Source organism: Pristiophorus japonicus, chromosome 17, assembly GCF_044704955.1.
Source record: "Pristiophorus japonicus isolate sPriJap1 chromosome 17, sPriJap1.hap1, whole genome shotgun sequence".
Taxonomy (NCBI): Eukaryota; Metazoa; Chordata; class Chondrichthyes; family Pristiophoridae; genus Pristiophorus; species Pristiophorus japonicus.
Window position 1 is genome coordinate 108563246 of NC_091993.1, and position 17110 is coordinate 108580355.

The 17110-nt window shown below is 44.7% G+C and overlaps 1 protein-coding gene across 2 annotated transcripts in view; it reads right to left on the reverse strand.

Annotated features, from left to right (window-relative positions):
- Positions 1 to 17110, reverse strand: part of LOC139227894 (laminin subunit beta-3-like) — a 73819-nt gene that overhangs the window by 26212 nt on the left and 30497 nt on the right. For both annotated transcript variants that reach the window (XM_070859027.1, XM_070859028.1), the window contains 6 exons: positions 16510 to 16636; positions 7498 to 7571; positions 5736 to 5921; positions 5402 to 5465; positions 2649 to 2842; positions 1201 to 1321 (listed from right to left, as the gene is read on the reverse strand). In XM_070859027.1, coding sequence (XP_070715128.1) covers positions 1201 to 1321; positions 2649 to 2842; positions 5402 to 5465; positions 5736 to 5921; positions 7498 to 7571; positions 16510 to 16636 — 766 coding nt within the window. The remainder of the gene's footprint in view (positions 1 to 1200; positions 1322 to 2648; positions 2843 to 5401; positions 5466 to 5735; positions 5922 to 7497; positions 7572 to 16509; positions 16637 to 17110) is intronic.

A 17110-nucleotide genomic window follows, 5' to 3' on the forward strand; every position in this document is an offset into this window, starting at 1 on the left:
CGAATACGAATGACTCTTATCACCAGCTAGGTGGACATTTGCCAATACAAAATTATGGAAATGTGCTACAGAATTTAATTGTAATACAGAAAATAATTGGGTTTATGTGGTCATTTTACAAATCTGTTCTCAGAGCTTCATTGCCAGGAGTGCAGTTTGGGAATTCAAAGGATGATTTTCCATTCATTAATTTTGATGGATGAAATTAGAGGTGCTCATGCCCGAATTCCTGACATGTGCTCATGATGAGCAGGAGCAAGAATTTATAAAACTGCCACTAAAAACGAGTATAAAGGAATAGCAACACATTGGCAAAAGGAAGAGAACTAATTTGAAGAACCAGCTTCAAGCCTGATAAAAATGATAGTTGCTGTTTGGCATAGAACTAGGTGCAGAGTGAGAGGATGGGCTAGTGAGAACACTGCCTGCCATCCTCAAGTACCATGCCACCCCCGCTTAGAGAGACATATATTGGACACATAAAACTATAGCCCAAAACTGACGAGTGGTGGGAACGGTAGCATAGTGATTATGTTACTGACACCAGTAATCCAGAGGCCTGGACTGATGATCTGGAGACATGAGTTCAAATCCCACCACGGCAGCTGGGGAATTTAAATTCAGTTAATTAACTAAATCTGGAACGAAAAGCTAGTATCAGTAATGGTGACCATGAAACTGCCGGATTGTCCTAAAAACCCACCTGGTTCACTAATGTCTTTTAGGGAAGGAAACCTGCTGACCTTACCTGGTCTGGTCAATATGTGACTCCAGACCCACAGCAACTGACTCTCTGAAATGGCCTAATGAGCCACTCCGTTGTACCAAACCTCTACAAAGAACAGCAGTTCAAGGCGGCGGCTCACCCCCACCTTCTCAAGGGCAATTAGGGATGGGCAAAAAATGTTGGCCCTGCCAGCGATGCTCACATCCAATGAATAAAAATAAAAAAATAGCGGATGAATGATTAATGTATGGGATTCTGCTAACATGGACATTAACCCATTTAAAATAAACAGGTAAATGTTTCCGCCAAAGTAGCAGACAGAGAAATGTCATGTGAAGATGTGAATCTTTCGTCCACCAATTATCACCATCAGTAATTCCTCAGCTGATCGCCCTCTGAAATCAGCCTATGACTCGCTGAATCCAGGAAGTCCTTCCTAGGAGCCAAAGAAAGAGAGTAGGACAATTACTCACTTTTACACCCGTTGGGACTGTAATCATCAGCTGGCTTCCAGGGTTGGTCATTGTAGAAGCTCGCACACATCTCACAATTTTTACCAGCAGTGTTGTGCTTACAGGCACATTGTTCTTGAATCTGAAAGAAATGAACTGTGAGCTACTGACACCACTCTAAAGTACAAACAAGTAGCAGAGGGCAGGATTTCGACCCAACCACAAGCAGCATCGACACAACACACGTTTCTCAAATATACAATAGATGCTCACGTACATGAGCGATGTGTTGAAATGTTTGAATCCATTTTGAGTCCACTCATGAGCTACCCGCTCCTTGTGAGATTTTTGGGTCAGCTTCACTCATGGAATCAGAATCATGTCAGACATCGGGTAATAACCTGCATTTCTTTCAGTGTAATTCTTCGTCCGTGCACTCTGAAAGCCCAAGTAAGGGGAGATAGGGGCAGGAATTTCTGGCTTTCTGAATTAAAGATCATGGAAATTCCGTCTTGACATAACTTCGACTTCCCTAAACCGTTGTCATTCTCCACTGCTGTCTTTACTGCAAAGAACGCAGCAGACTTGAATTCCCACTGTCATCTTCAGTTCTCTAGCAACAACTATTTGCATTTGTATGGTCCCTTCAATTTCCCAAGGAGCTTCAGAGAAGAAGAAAGGAATGGATGCCGAGCCTTGGTGTGAGCCTTAGAAGATATGATGGGAGGCGATAGCTTTCAGACAATATTGGAAGGTGGAGAGAGAGAGATAAAGAGATGAAGATGTTTAGGAAAGGAATTACCGAGAATAAGACTGAATTGGCTGTGACAGAGGGATGCACAGAAGGCCAGAATATGAGGCCTTGAGGACATGGGAGGTGTGAAAGGCTGGAGGAGGTTGCAGTGGGGTAAGGTTGTGGAGGGATTTGTACACAAGAGTGAGGATTTAAAACCTGATACATTGAGGAACAGGGAGACAGAGCACCCCAAACTAGGAATTGTTTGTGTAAAGGAACTTGCAGATTGCAACCCCAAACATTCCTGCTGTCAATGTTACAGTAATGCCGATGTTGGACTTTTACCATGTATGCTACAGAATATCCTACTCAGAAATCCTATAGCGTAATTAAAAGGATTTATTATAATCGATGCTATCTGACAAATTGTCAAGATTTATGCTAGTTTTCATAGGTTACAGTAAGTAGATGATATTTTGGATGGAATTGGGCTTCATATTTCTGCTATTGTACAACTTTCATTTTGATATTATTAATGCCCTTCTGTGACTGTTCTTCCTATTTCCATAGTTCACGAACCACATGAGCCTTGCGGAATAACATCCAATTTAATTGTTCTATACATGAAGGCATCGTAGTGGTCAGTACTTTAGACTCAGATATGCAAAGATGTACGGTAATGGCTGTCAGTCTGTTGCTTATTTGCATCTTGAAATGATAATGGAATTCTCACCATTGATCCTCGTGGAGTATATACAGAATTATCTTCTGAAATGCAACTGGATGCATGTCCGTTACAGAAACAGCTGCCCTGAACCTTCATTTCATACACAGCGTAGAAGTCGTTGACATTGCGAAGCTCTTGGGTTGAAGCTGGCTTGTATGGTTTGATAAAGTTAACCCTCAGGTTTGTAAATGGTGCTAAGTCTAAGAATAGAGAGACAGTGTTTGGTTTACTTAAAAATACAGCAAGGGTCTCATGATTCTTCTCGATGTGCTGAAATTCAAGAATCAATTTTAAATGATGAGAACTAATGCGCTTTGTAATAGAATAATAGGCCCCAGGTTTTGCCATGATTGGCTCCTGATTTTTAGGAGCAACTGGTGTAGAACGGAGTATCTTAGAAATCGGAATTCTCGCCATTCAGTTTGCTCCAGTTCTAGTCAGTTAGAACAGTTTCACTTTGGAACAGAATTTTTTTTTCAAAAGGGGGCGTGTCCGGCCACTTACGCCTGTTTTCAAAGTTTTGTCAGTGAAAACTTACTCCAAACTAACTTAGAATGGAGTAAGTGAAGATTTTTGTACGCTCGAAAAAAAACCTTGTCTACACTTTAGAAAATCAGGCGTAGGTTACAAATCAGGCGAGGGAATGGGGGGGGGGGGGTTTAAAAGGAAGTTTACAAACATTAAACACTTCAGTTTTACAAATAAAGAGCCATCATCAATAATAAATGATAAAAACATCAATAAATCAACCAATAAATCAATCAAAAAATATTAATAAGAAATAATTTTTTTTAAAATCAATAAATAAAACATTTTCTACTTACCGACTGCAGCACCGGGAGCCCTCCAACAGCGTGCTGAGATGCCCCCCCCACCCCCCAGTGTGTCTCTGTCAGTGTCTCTATCTCTCTGTCTGTGTGTGTGTGTCTCTCATTCTCTGTCTGTCAGTGTCTGTGTTTCTGACAGCGAGGGGAGGAGGAGGAGGGGGGTAGAGGGAGAGAGGGGGGAGCAAAGGGAGGGAAGGGGGAGGGATGGGGGAGAAGGGGGAGGGGGGAGAAGGGGAGGGGGGAGGGGGGGAGAAGGGGAGGGGGGAGGAGGGGGAGGGGGGAGGAGGAGAAGGGGGAGGGGGGGAGGAGAGGGAGGGAAAGGAGATGGGGAGGGGAAAGGAGATGGGGGGGGGGAAAGGAGAAGGGGGAGGGAGGCTGAACGGGCTGGGCCCGAGACTTCGGGTGGGGCCCAAGACTTCGGGCAGGGCTCGTCCCCAGCACCAGATTTACAGGTAGGTGGCGTTGGATCGGGTCGGGATCAGGGTCGGGTCGGGGGGAGCGCGGTTCGGGGGGGTGGTGGGAGGGAGGTCGGTTCTGTTCGGGTCGGGGGGAGGGAGGGAGAGGGAGGTCAGGTCGGGGGGAGGGAGGTTAGGTCGGGTCCAGTCCAGGGGCGGAGTGGGGGGTGGAAGCGGGAGTTGGGTCGGGTCCAGTCCGGGGGGTCTGGTCGGTCGGGTCGGATCCGGGGGCGGGGGAAGCGGGAGTCGGTCCGGAGGCGGGGGGGGCGGGAAGCGGGAGTCGAGTCGGGTCGGGAGGAAGCAGGTGCTTGGCATGGGAGGAGCCTTATTCACGCAGCCCCAGTGAGGCTATTCGACCAGGGCTAGGGGCTGCGTGCTTCGGCCCCTCCCACACAGTTTCAGGCGTCTGGAGCTACTGCACATGCGCGCCCACTGTAGCGCGCATGTGCAGAGGTCCCGGCACTGTTTTTAGTGCAGGTACCTGGCTCCGCCCCCTACAGCTCGTGCTGCGCTGCGCCGAGCTGCAAATGACCTGCAGGGAGCTGGAGAATCTGGAAGTTTTTTTTAGGTGCACTTTGTGGCGTGAAACTTGGGCCCTATGTTGAAGTATCAAGGTATCGGCTGAGGCACTTAAGTAGAATGTACAAGCCCCTCACACTGAGTATACACAACAAAACTGGCCATAATCATTACTAAATATCTATAATAAGTCTACATGCACTTCCCATGTATAAAACTTTACTTCGTTTTGTCATATTTGTGTTAACCTTTTCCATTATAAGCTCATCACCATCACAGTTATAATGGTAATGGCCATTTCCTGTTACTGGTTAAACTATAATTACACTCTCCTGCCAGTGGTGACACTGCACTGTCTTGGGTTTGCATCTCCCAGCTCTGTAACTGCAGAGAAGTTCCTATGTTCCAAACAGTTCTTTTTCTCTGCTTCCCAAATTGCCATCAGTTTTGCTATTTAACTAGAAATAAAAATGAGCACGGAACAAATGATTTTAAAATGGAGATTGAATTGCGGATGCACGCCCTGATCCAATCATCCACTGCCCTCTAACCCTGCTTTATCTGATGGCTAAATCTATCTTGATTCCCCATGTGTAACACCATGGAAAATCAATTATACTGTATGTATATAAATTAAACAAAACAGTAAAGATTCAATGGTTTGATTCCAACAAGTTGCCTCTGGGTTTGCTTGAAATAATTTTCTAAGCCAAAAATTAAATCAGAAGTGCATATCCATTCAGGAAGAGTAGCTTCCTTAGGTCTGCTTAGCAGCTTCCCTGCAAGATAATTAGGAACTCACTGTGAGTGTGTGTACGTGTAAGCTCTAATTATTTTGATAAGTATTGTACAAAATACTCTAAATATTAACAAAGGCATCCAAAAACCCGGAAGTCATTTAAAAATTGAGAAATCATAAATATAAATTGGGATTTATTAGGTCAAAGAAATGTCTTACTGTTAATCTTGTCACTCTTTAAACTACTGATATAATCAGCCAGCGTGAGTGGGCGAAATGTCACCTACAATCAAACATGGAAAGAAGAGACAGTCAAAATGCTTCATTTAGTTAACATAATTTTCATAGGTTGCAACTTAGCATCATATTCAACAGATAGAATTGCATTTTGTATTTCTGACATTATACAGCCACTGATTTACGTGTTACAGCAATGTGTTTGCTCACTCTCCCAGCTGAAGGAGGGAATAGATAGGCGAAGCGGTGGTGCTGAGAATGATAGGTTGAAAGTGTTTAGCTGTGATCCTCAGTATATTACTGTGGGTGGCTGTACCTGCTCATCAGATGAATCATGTTTCCGGGGCTGCACTTGGCAGCGCACATCATCAAAACTCCGGGGCTGTCCTGTTTGGATTTGAGGGAAGGAGGCGGCACAGTCATCGGCAAAATACTGGTACGGTTTCCAGGTTTGACCGAAATCCGTAGAGCGCTCAACCATCATGGCAGCCGGCCGTGGAGACTGAAGGGGAAAATAAAGCAGAAAGCATTAAAAGCATTATTTGAGTTCAGAGATGTTAGGAGGATCACATGTGCGCTGAGATAAACAAACTCATAATGTATGACATTTGTACAGCACTCTTAGTCATTCCCTGAAGTAGTGCTCTTAGTCAACACCACTTCCAGGTCGCCTGAGGAAGAGAGTGTTTGAAGTTCAGGACCTCAAATCTGGCACCAAGCTTATGGCTTACAGGGCAGTAGTGATATCTGCCCTCCTCTATGGCTCAGAGACGTGGACCATATACAGCAGACATCTCAAAGCACTAGAGAAGTACCTCCAACGCTGCCTCCGCAAGATCCTGCAAATCCACTGGGAGGATAGACGCACCAACGTCAGTGTTCTTGCTGAGGTCAACATCCCCAGCATAGAAACACTGACCACACTCGACCAGCTCCGTTGGGTGGGCCACATCGTCCACATACCCGACTCGAGACTTCCAAAGCAAGCGCTCTACTCGGAAATCCTACATGGCAAGCGAGCCCAGGTGGGCAGAGGAAACGTTTCAAGGATACCCTCAAAGTCTCCTTGATAAAGTGCAACATCCCCACCGGCACCTGGGAATCCCTTGGCCTAAGACCACCCAAAATGGAGGAAGAGCATCCGGGAGTGCTGAGCACCTCGAGTCTCGTCACCGAGAGCATGCAGAAATCAAGCGCAGGCAGCGGAAGGAGCGTGTGGCAAACCAGGCTCCCCACCCACCCTTTCCTTCAACCACTGTCTGTCCCACCTGTGACAGAGACTGTAATTCCCGTATTGGACTGTACAGCCACCTGAGAACTCACTTTTAGAGTGGCAGTAAGTCTGCCTCGATTTCGAGGGACTGCCTATGATGATGGTGATGATGGTCTAGCTAAATAAAACAACAGATACAACCGGGAGCATTGCTTCAGTCGGTACTGGTGAAGGGAGATGGAATCAACAGAAGTCTAAGAAGGAACAGTACTGGTAATGACCGACAGCATATTACAAGCCAGCAGTGCTTGATAAGATACCCGCAGCAGAGTTTTGAATAAATCAGGACAAAATTGGAAGTAGTATACATAGTAACAGTAATAAATGAATAGATATTTCCTTTAGAACTAATCAGAAGGGTCAAAATCTTTGGTTGTGATTATCTGACCCATCAGTGAATACAGAAACTATTGTTTTGTGTTTCATCACTGTGCATGGATTTGGTCATTTTCAGAGAAATTTGAAAATTTTATTTTCTCTGGGTTTCAGATGCAAATGCCGTCACTGGGAGTGTAGCAATAATAACATGAGAGTTGGGATTCCTGAATCAACTGACATTTGCACTACAGCTTCTCCGAATCAATGGTGTTGGTCCGGGACATCTGTGGGATGGAGAGAAATCAACGGCTTCTCACACTGAGCAAGCGTGCGACCTAATTGGTTGCCTCTGGCGATATCCACGGGGTTGCCTGCTATTGTTCCATCCTACTCTCCAGCTGAGGACAATGTAGATACAGGGAGAAAATAGGCACAATGCAGAAAAGAAAACAGCTACGTGGTCCCCATATTAAAGGGTGTGTCTTACCTTGAATGTTAGAAAAAGATCACTAAGCTGGAACTTCCCATCCATGTCTAACTGTATAGACACCTGATCCTGATCTGTAAATGCAGAGATAGAGACAGAGTCAGATGACATCAATCAAAGAAGATACATTAAATATTACAGCACAGAAGGGGGTCATTCACCCTACCTTGTCTGTACCAGCTCTATGCCAGAGCGATCCAAAATGAATCCAATGCCCACACTGTTCTCTTAACCGTTTTGCCCGTAAAAATGCGATGGTCTGTGCCTCAACTACTCCCTGTGGAATTTATTCCATGCTTGACTGACCTCTCTTCACACTCTTAGTGATAATTTTAAATTTATGACTTCGCATCACAGACTTGCCAGAGAAAAGTCTTTCTCGATTCACTAGATCAAAACACTTCATAAATTTAAAGCCTTCTATTAAATCACCTTCTCTGCACTAGTGGAATTAGTTACAGTATCTCAAGTCTCTCCTCATAACTATAGTTTCCATCACTGCCCACACACTTCGACTTCCTACGCCTGTTTCTATGCCTTCTCCCACCTCTGTAACATCGCCCATCTCTGTCATTGCCTCAGTTCATCTGTTCTGAAACCCTCATCCATGCCTTTGTCACCTCCAGACTCAACTATTTCAATGCTACCTTGAACAGCCTCCCGACCTCCACCCTCCATAAACCAGCTCATCTTAAACCCTGCTGTGGTTATCCTATCAAGCACCCTGTCCTCACTGGCCTAACTTGGCTTCCGGCCCCCAACACCTCAAATTTGGAATTTCTATTCTTGAGTTTAAATCCCTTCATGGCCTCCACCCCTCCCTATTTCTGTCACATTCTCCAGCCCTACAACGCTCCAAGAACGCTGTGGTTCTCCAACTCTGGCCTGTTGGGCATACCACACTCCCTTCGCTCCACCATTGGCAACTGTGCCTTCAGCCATCTAGGCCCTATGCTCTGGAATTCCCTCCCTACATCTCTTCGCCTCTCCACCTCTCTCCCTTCCTTCAAGACCGTGCTTAAAATCCACCACTTTGACCAAGTTTTTCTCTAGCCAATGGTTCAGTGGGTAGCACCCTCGCCTCTGAGTCAGAAGGTTGTTAGTTTAAGTCCCACTCCAGGGACTTGAGCACAAAGGAGGTGCCGTCTTTCGGCTGAGACTTTAAACCGAGGCCCCGTCTGCTCTCTCAGGTGGACGTAAAATATCCCATGGCACTATTTCGAAGAAGAGCAGGGGAGTTGTCCTGGTGTCCTGGCCAATAGTTATCCCTCAAACAACATAACAAAAACAGATTATCTGGTCATTATCACATTGCTGTTTGTGGGAGCTTGCTGAGTGCAAATTGGTTACTATGTTTCTGCATTACAACAGTGACTACACTCCAAAAATACTTCAGCGGCTGTAAAGCGCTTTGGGATGTCCAGTGGTTGTGATAGGCACTATATAAATGCAAATCTTTCTTTCTATCTTTCCTAATATTTACTTCAAAATCCATATACTCTACATTCTCAGGATTTCCTTTAGCATTGTTGACTCTACTTTTAGCCTCTCATTTACGTTTCAATTAAATTTTAATGTCTCCACTTATTTGCAGAACTCTATTCTTTGATACATCTCCTTTTTGCCTTACAATAATGCATTTACTTTGTACGCTATCAATCCCATATCTGAAAATTTCTTACCGCTGACCTGTTCACGTGTTTCCTCATTTGTCCACTCAGTTAATTTGGCCCAGATCTCTTTTTATCTCATTGAACTTTACCTTTTTCCAGTCCAATACTCTTATCTTTTCAGTCAGGGGAGGTGCCCGTGGAGGCATGACAGGCGCTGGCAGCCTGCCACGGTTATTTGGGTCAGATCCAAGGACCAATTTTTCTCGATTCTTGGGCCTCCGTCCCCAGATGATAGGATAGTTCCCTGCACCCATTTGCTGCCTGTAAGCTGGCCTAAGCTCATTTCTGGGCCAATGCGTATAGACCTGCTGAGCCGCACAGGGTATTGAACTCACCGTCTGCCTAAGAATTGTTGACGCTCCTCCAATGAGAGTGAGCAGGTTCAAAAGGCAGCCTGCCTTGGGATTTAAAAGCCGAATCTGTAAATAAGGAGTCCTATATTCCACTGCTAGGTCTAAATTTGGACAAGTCCACTGGACCTGATGGCCTGCATCCTGGGGTAACTTAACAGATGTGGCTGCAGAGATAGTGGATGCATTGGTTGTAATCTGCCAAAGTTGCCTGGATTCTGGAGAGGACCCAATGGATTGGAAAACTGCAAATGTAACGCCCCTATTTAAAAAAGGAGGGAGACAGAAAGCAGGAAACTATAGACCAGTTCGCCTAACATTTGTCATTAGGAAAATGCTGGAGTCCATTATTAAGGAAGCAGGAGCAGGACATTTGGAAAAGCCTCAAACAGTCAAGCAGAGTCAGCATGGTTTTATGTAAGGGAAATCATGTTTGACAAATTTGTTGGAGTTGTTTGAGGATGTAACAAGCAGGGTGGATAAGAGGGAACCAGTGGATGTGGTGTATTTGGATTTCCAGAAGGCAATTGACTAGCTGCCACATAAAAGGTTACTGCACAAGATAAAAGCTCACGGGGTTGGGGGTAATTTATTCGCATGGATAGAGGATTGGCTAACTAACAGAAAAGAGAGAGTCGGGATAAATGGGTCATTGTCCGGTTGGCAAACAGTGACTAGTGGGGTGCCACAGGGATCGGTGCTGGGGCCTCAACTATTTACAATCTATATTAATGACTTGGAAGAATGTAGCCAAGTTTGCTGATGATACAATGATGGGTGGGAAAGCAAATTGTGAGGAGGACACAAAGACTCTGCAAAGGGATATAGACAGGCTAAATGAGTGGGCAAACATTTTGCAGATGGAGTATAATTTGGGAAAGTGTGCAGTTATCAACATTGGCAGGAAAAATAAAAAAGCAAATTATTATTTAAATGGAGAGAGATTACAAAATGCTGCGGTACAAAGGGACCTGGGAGTCCTTGTGCATGAAACACAAAAAGTTAGTATGCGAGTACAGCAAGTAATCAGGAAGGCAAATGGAATGGTGGCCTTTATTGCAAGGGGGATGGAGTATAAAAGCAGGGAAGTCCTGCGACAACTGTACAGAGTATTGGTGAGACCACACCGAGAGTACTGCGTGCAGTTTTGGTCTTCTTATTTAAGGAGGGATATACTTGCATTGGAGGCTGTTCAGAGAAGGTTTACTAGATTGATTCCTGAGATGAAGGAGTTGACTTATGAAGAAATGTTGAGCAGATTGGGCCTATACGTGCCGGAGTTTTGAAGACTGAGAGGTGATCTTATTGAAACATGAACCTCTTTGGATCTGGGTATGGTGCCGGAGGATTGGAGGACTGCTAATGTAGTACCCTTGTTTAAGAAGGGAGAAAGGGAAAATTATTGGAAAAATTCCTGAAAGATAGGATAAATGTACATTTGGAAAGTCAAGGATTAATTAGGGACAGTCAGCACAGATTTGTTAAGGGAAGATCGTGTTTGACTAACCTGATTGAATTTTTTGTGGAGGTAACCAAGAGGGTCGATGAGGATAGTGTGTACGATATAGAGTATATGGACTTTAGCAAAGCTTTTGATAAGATCCCACATGGTAGACTGGTCATGAAGGTTAAAGCCCATTAGATCCAGGCCAAAGTGGCAAGTTGGATCCAAAATTGGCTCAGAGGTAGGAAGCAAAGGATAATGGTTGATGGATGTTTTTGTGACTGGAAGGATGTTTCCAGTAGGGTTCCGCAGGGCTCAGTACTGGGTCCCTTGCTTTTTGTGGTATACATTAACGATTTAGATTTGCATATATGGAGTATGATTAAGAAGTTTGCAGACGATACTAAAATTGGCTGTGTGGTTGATAATGAAGAGGAAAGTCATGGGGTGCAGGAGGATATCAATCTACTGGTCAGGCGGGCAGAGCAGTGGCAAATGAAATTTAATTCAGAGAAGTGTGAGGTGATGCACTTTGGGAGGGCTAACAAGGAAAGGGTATACACATTAAGCGGTAGGCCACTTAATAGTGTAGATGAACAAAGGGACCTTGGAGTGCTTCTCCACAGATCCCTGAAAGTAGCAGGCCAAGTGGATAAGGTGGTTAAGAAGGCATACGGAATGCTTGCCGTTATTGGCCGAGGCATAGAATATAAGAGCAGGGAGGTTATGCTTAAATTGTATAATACTTTGGTTAGGCCACAGCTGGAGTACTGCGTGCAGTTCTGGTCGGCGTGTTATAGGAAGGACATGATTGCAGTAGAGAAAGTGCAGAGGAGATTGACTAGGATACTGCCTGGAATGGAGAATCTTAGTTATGAGGAAAGATTGGATAGAAACATAGAAACATAGAAAATAGATGCAGGAGTAGGCCATTCGGCCCTTCTAGACTGCACCGCCATTCAATGAGTTCATGGCTGAACATGCAACTTCAGTACCCCATTCCTGCTTTCTCACCATACCCCTTGATCCCCCTAGTAGTAAAGACTTCATCTAACTCCTTTTTGAATATATTTAGTGAATTGGCCTCAACAACTTTCTGTGGTAGAGCATTCCACAGGTTCACCACTCTCTGTGTGAAGAAGTTTCTCCTCATCTCGGTCCTAAATGGCTTATCCTTAGACAGTGACCCCTGTTTCTGGACTTCCGCAACATTGGGAACATTCTTCCTGCATCTAACCTGTCTGAACCCATCAGAATTTTAAACGTTTCTATGAGGTCCCCTCTCATTCTGCTGAACTCCAGTGAATACAAGCCCAGTTGATCCAATCTTTCTTGATAGGTCAGTCCCGCCATCCCGGGAATCAGTCTGGTGAACCTTCGCTGCACTCCCTCAATAGCAAGAATGTCCTTCCTCAAGTTAGGAGACCAAAACTGTACACAATACTCCAGGTGTGGCCTCACCAAGGCCCTGTACAATTGTAGCAACACTTCCCTGCTCCTGTACTCAAATCTCCTCGCTATGAAGGCCAACATGCCATTTTATTTCTTAACCTTCTGCTGTACCTGCATGCCAACCTTCAATGACTGATGTACCATGACACCCAGGTCTCGTTGCACCTCCCCTTTTCCTAATCTGTCACCATTCAGATAATAGTCTGTCTCTCTGTTTTTACCACCAAAGTGGATAACCTCACATTTATCCACATAATACTTCATCTGCCATGCATTTGCCCACTCACCTAACCTATCCAAGTCACTCTGCAGCCTCATAGCATCCTCCTCGCAGCTCACACTGCCACCCAACTTAGTGTCATCCGCAAATTTGGAGATACTACATTTAATCCCCTCGTCTAAATCATTAATGTACAGTGTAAACAGCTGGGGCCCCAGCACAGAACCTTGTGGTACCCCACTAGTCACTGCCTGCCATTCTGAAAAGTCCCCATTTACTCCTACTCTTTGCTTCCTGTCTGACAACCAGTTCTCAATCCATGTCAGCACACTACCCCCAATCCCATGTGCTTTAACTTTACACATTAATCTCTTGTGTGGGACCTTGTCGAAAGCCTTCTGAAAGTCCAAATATACCACATCAACTGGTTCTCCCTTGTCCACTCTACTGGAAACATCCTCAAAAAACTCCAGAAGATTTGTCAAGCATGATTTCCCTTTCACAAATCCATGCTGACTTGGACCTATCATGTCACCTCTTTCCAAATGCGCTGCTATGACATCCTTAATAATTGATTCCATCATTTTACCCACTACTGAGGTCAGGCTGACCGGTCTATAATTCCCTGTTTTCTCTCTCCCTCCTTTTTTAAAAAGTGGGGTTACATTGGCTGCCCTCCACTCGATAGGAACTGATCCAGAGTCAATGGAATGTTGGAAAATGACTGTCAATGCATCCGCTATTTCCAAGGCCACCTCCTTAAGTACTCTGGGATGCAGTCCATCAGGCCCTGGGGATTTATCGGCCTTCAATCCCATCAATTTCCCCAACACAATTTCCCGACTAATAAGGATTTCCCTCAGTTCCTCCTCCTCACTAGACCCTCTGACCCCTTTTATATCCGGAAGGTTGTTTGTGTCCTCCTTAGTGAATACCGAACCAAAGTACTTGTTCAATTGGTCTGCCATTTCTTTGTTCCCCGTTATGACTTCCCCTGATTCTGACTGCAGGGGACCTACATTTGTCTTTACTAACCTTTTTCTCTTTACATATCTATAGAAACTTTTGCAATCCGTCTTAATGTTCCCTGCAAGTTTCTTCTCGTACTCCATTTTCCCTGACCTAATCAAACCCTTTGTCCTCCTCTGCTAAGTTCTAAATTTCTCCCAGTCCCCGGGTTCGCTGCTATTTCTGGCCAATTTGTATGCCACTTCCTTGGCTTTAATACTATCCCTGATTTCCCTTGATAGCCACAGGTTGAGCCACCTTCCCTTTTTTATTTTTACGCCAGACAGGAATGTACAATTGTTGTAGTTCATCCATGCGGTCTCTAAATGTCTGCCATTGCCCATCCACAGTCAACCCCTTAAGTATCATTCGCCAATCTATCCTAGCCAATTCACGCCTCATACCTTCAAAGTTACCCTTCTTTAAGTTCTGGACCATGGTCTCTGAATTAACTGTTTCATTCTCCATCCTAATGCAGAATTCCACCATATTATGGTCACTCTTCCACAAGGGGCCTCGCACAACGAGATTGCTAATTAATCCTCTCTCATTACACAACACCCAGTCTAAGATGGTCTCCCCCCTCGTTGGTTTCTTGACATATTGGTCTAGAAAACCATCTCTTATGCACTCCAGGAAATCCTCCTCCACCATATTGCTTCCAGTTTGGTTAGCCCAATCTATGTGCATATTAAAGTCACCCATTATAACTGCTGCACCTTTATTGCACGCACCCCTAATTTCCTGTTTGATGCCCTCCCCAACATCACTACTACTGTTTGGAGGTCTGTACACAACTCCCACTAACGATTTTTGCCCTTTGGTGTTCTGCAGCTCTACCCATATAGATTCCACATCATCCAAGCTAATGTCCTTCCTAACTCTTGCATTAATCTCCTCTTTAACCAGCAATGCTACCCCACCTCCTTTTCTTTTTATTCTATCCTTCCTGAATGTTGAATACCCCTGGATGTTGAGTTCCCAGCCCTGATCATCCTGGAGCCACGTCTCTGTAATCCCAATCACATCATATTTGTTTACATCTATTTGCACAGTTAATTCATCCACCTTATTACGGATACTCCTTGCATTAAGACACAAAGCCTTCAGGCTTGTTTTTTTAACACCCTTTGTCCTTTTAGAATTTTGCTGTACAGTGGCCCTTTTTGTTCTTTGCCTTGGGTTTCTCTGCCCTCCACTTTTCCTCATCTCCTTTCTGTCTTTTGCTTTTGTCTCCTTTTTGTTTCCCTCTGTCTCCCTGCATTGGTTCCCATCCCCCTGCCATATTAGTTTAACTCCTCCCCAACAGCACTAGCAAACACTCTCCCTTGGACATTGGTTCCGGTCCTGCCCAGGTGCAGACCGTCCGGTTTGTACTGGTCCCACCTCCCCCAGAACCGGTTCCAATAGGCTGGGTTTGTTCTCATTAGAACAGAGGAGGTTGAGAGGAGAACTCATTGAGGTGTACAAAATATTGAGGGGCCTGGACATAGTAGATAGTAAGGATTTATTTCCATTGGTGGAGGGGTCTATTACGAGGGGGCATCGTTTTAAGATGGTTGGTGGAAGGTTTAGAGGGGATTTGAGGGGGGGCTTCTTTACTCAGAGTGTTGTGGGGATCTGGAACTCGCTGCCTGGAAGAGTGGTGGATTCAGAAACCCTCACCACTTTTAAGAGATGGTTGGATGGGCACTTGAAGTGCTGTAACCTGCAGGGTTACGAACCTAGTGCTGGTAATTAGGATTAGACTGGATGACCTTTTGTTGGGCGGAGCAGATATAATGGTAAGTACTGTAGGGAATCGAATACGGCCAGGGTGATCTCCTGGACTAGTTTCGAGCGCCTGGATAGGTCGGAGAGGAATTTTCCTGGATTTTTTCTCCCTAAATTGTCCTGGGTTTTTATCTGGTTTTTGCCTCTCCCAGGAGATCACATCACTCCGGTTGGGGTGTAGAATGTTTTAGTTGTGTGGGGCAGACTGGTTGGGCTGTGTGCTCTTTACCTTTCCGCCATTGTTCATTGCTCATAGGTTCATATGTAACCTTCAGGGCTGCTGACCGAGGGCCGTGCGGCTCTTTGTCGGCCGGTGTGGACACAATGGGCCGAAATGGCCTCCTTCTGCGCTGTAAATTTCTATGTTTCTATACTGAGAGGGCTTGACAAGGTGGATGTAGAGAGGATGTTTCTCCTTGTGGGAGAATCTAAGGCTGGGGGCATAGTATAAGAATAAGGGGTCGTCCATTTAGAACTAAGATGAGGAAAAATTTATTCTTTCACAGGGTCATAAATCTGTGGAATTCTCTGTCCCAGAGAGCTGTGGCGGCTGGGTCATTGAATATATTGAAGGTGGAGATAGACAGATTTTTGAGCGATAAGGGAATGAAGGGTTATGGGGAGCTGGCAGGGAAGTGGAGTTGAGCCCAAGATCAGATCAGCCATGATCATATTAAATGGCGGAGCTGGCTCAAGGGGCCAATGGCCTATGTTCTTATGTTATCAAGCCATTTCAGAGGGAAATCTTAATGGGCATTCACTGTTTCTAAAGTAAAGTGTCTTGCATGCTTTGACATTAAGGTGAGTACAATGAGATCTCATGCTGCAGCATAGTAAAACCTAAATGAATATCTGGAAGCCGAACTAACAACACTTACCCTGGAGTTAATAAAGTGCCTGCTACAGCACAGGGCTTCAGAGGAGGCTATTGCTGGTTACTCCAGGAGCTGCACCCACTTGGAAACGATCTCAGTCTGATACTGCTTCAAACTTTTTTTTTCCATGTGATTTTCAATATAGGAATATAATTCCATGAAAACGTGGTGCCTTATTTTATTGTGTGTCTTACATGACGTGACATGCTATCCTTACCATTTTCTGATTGCCACCAGCTCCTCAATGCACCCGAAGGAACCACATTCTTAATTCGGTGGCTGTTTGTGGAATATACGGGATTGTATTCGTTTCTGGAGTCACAGATACAGCACTGCAGCAGCTCCTGAGGCACAAAACACACGTCATTTCAGTGGCTTATTTGACTCTTTATAAAATAGTCCACTGTTTCGCACAGTTAATGGAAAAGATGAATATTTTATTCAATCTTTATCGATTGCTGCCCTGCAGCTGAGGTGGTATTGGCACAGATTTGCTCTAATCCATGAACCATTATTGCATTAAAGTAAACAAGGATTGGCTGGTTGCAATGCTTGTACATTTAACCTGATGATTTGTTTAATACAGGAATGTTGCAATAGTCAAACGTGGGTTTGCGCACTGAATATTTTCAGTAGTTAATTGTTCCAATTCTATATTCTTCTTTGGATAAGTCTGTTATTGCTCAGAAACATACATCTTCACTGCCTCTAAGCAAAGCTTTTGATAAGGTCCCACATGGCAGACTGGTCACAAAAGTAAACATCCATGGGATCCAGGGTAAAGTGGCAAGTTGGATCCAAAATTGGCTCGGAGGCGG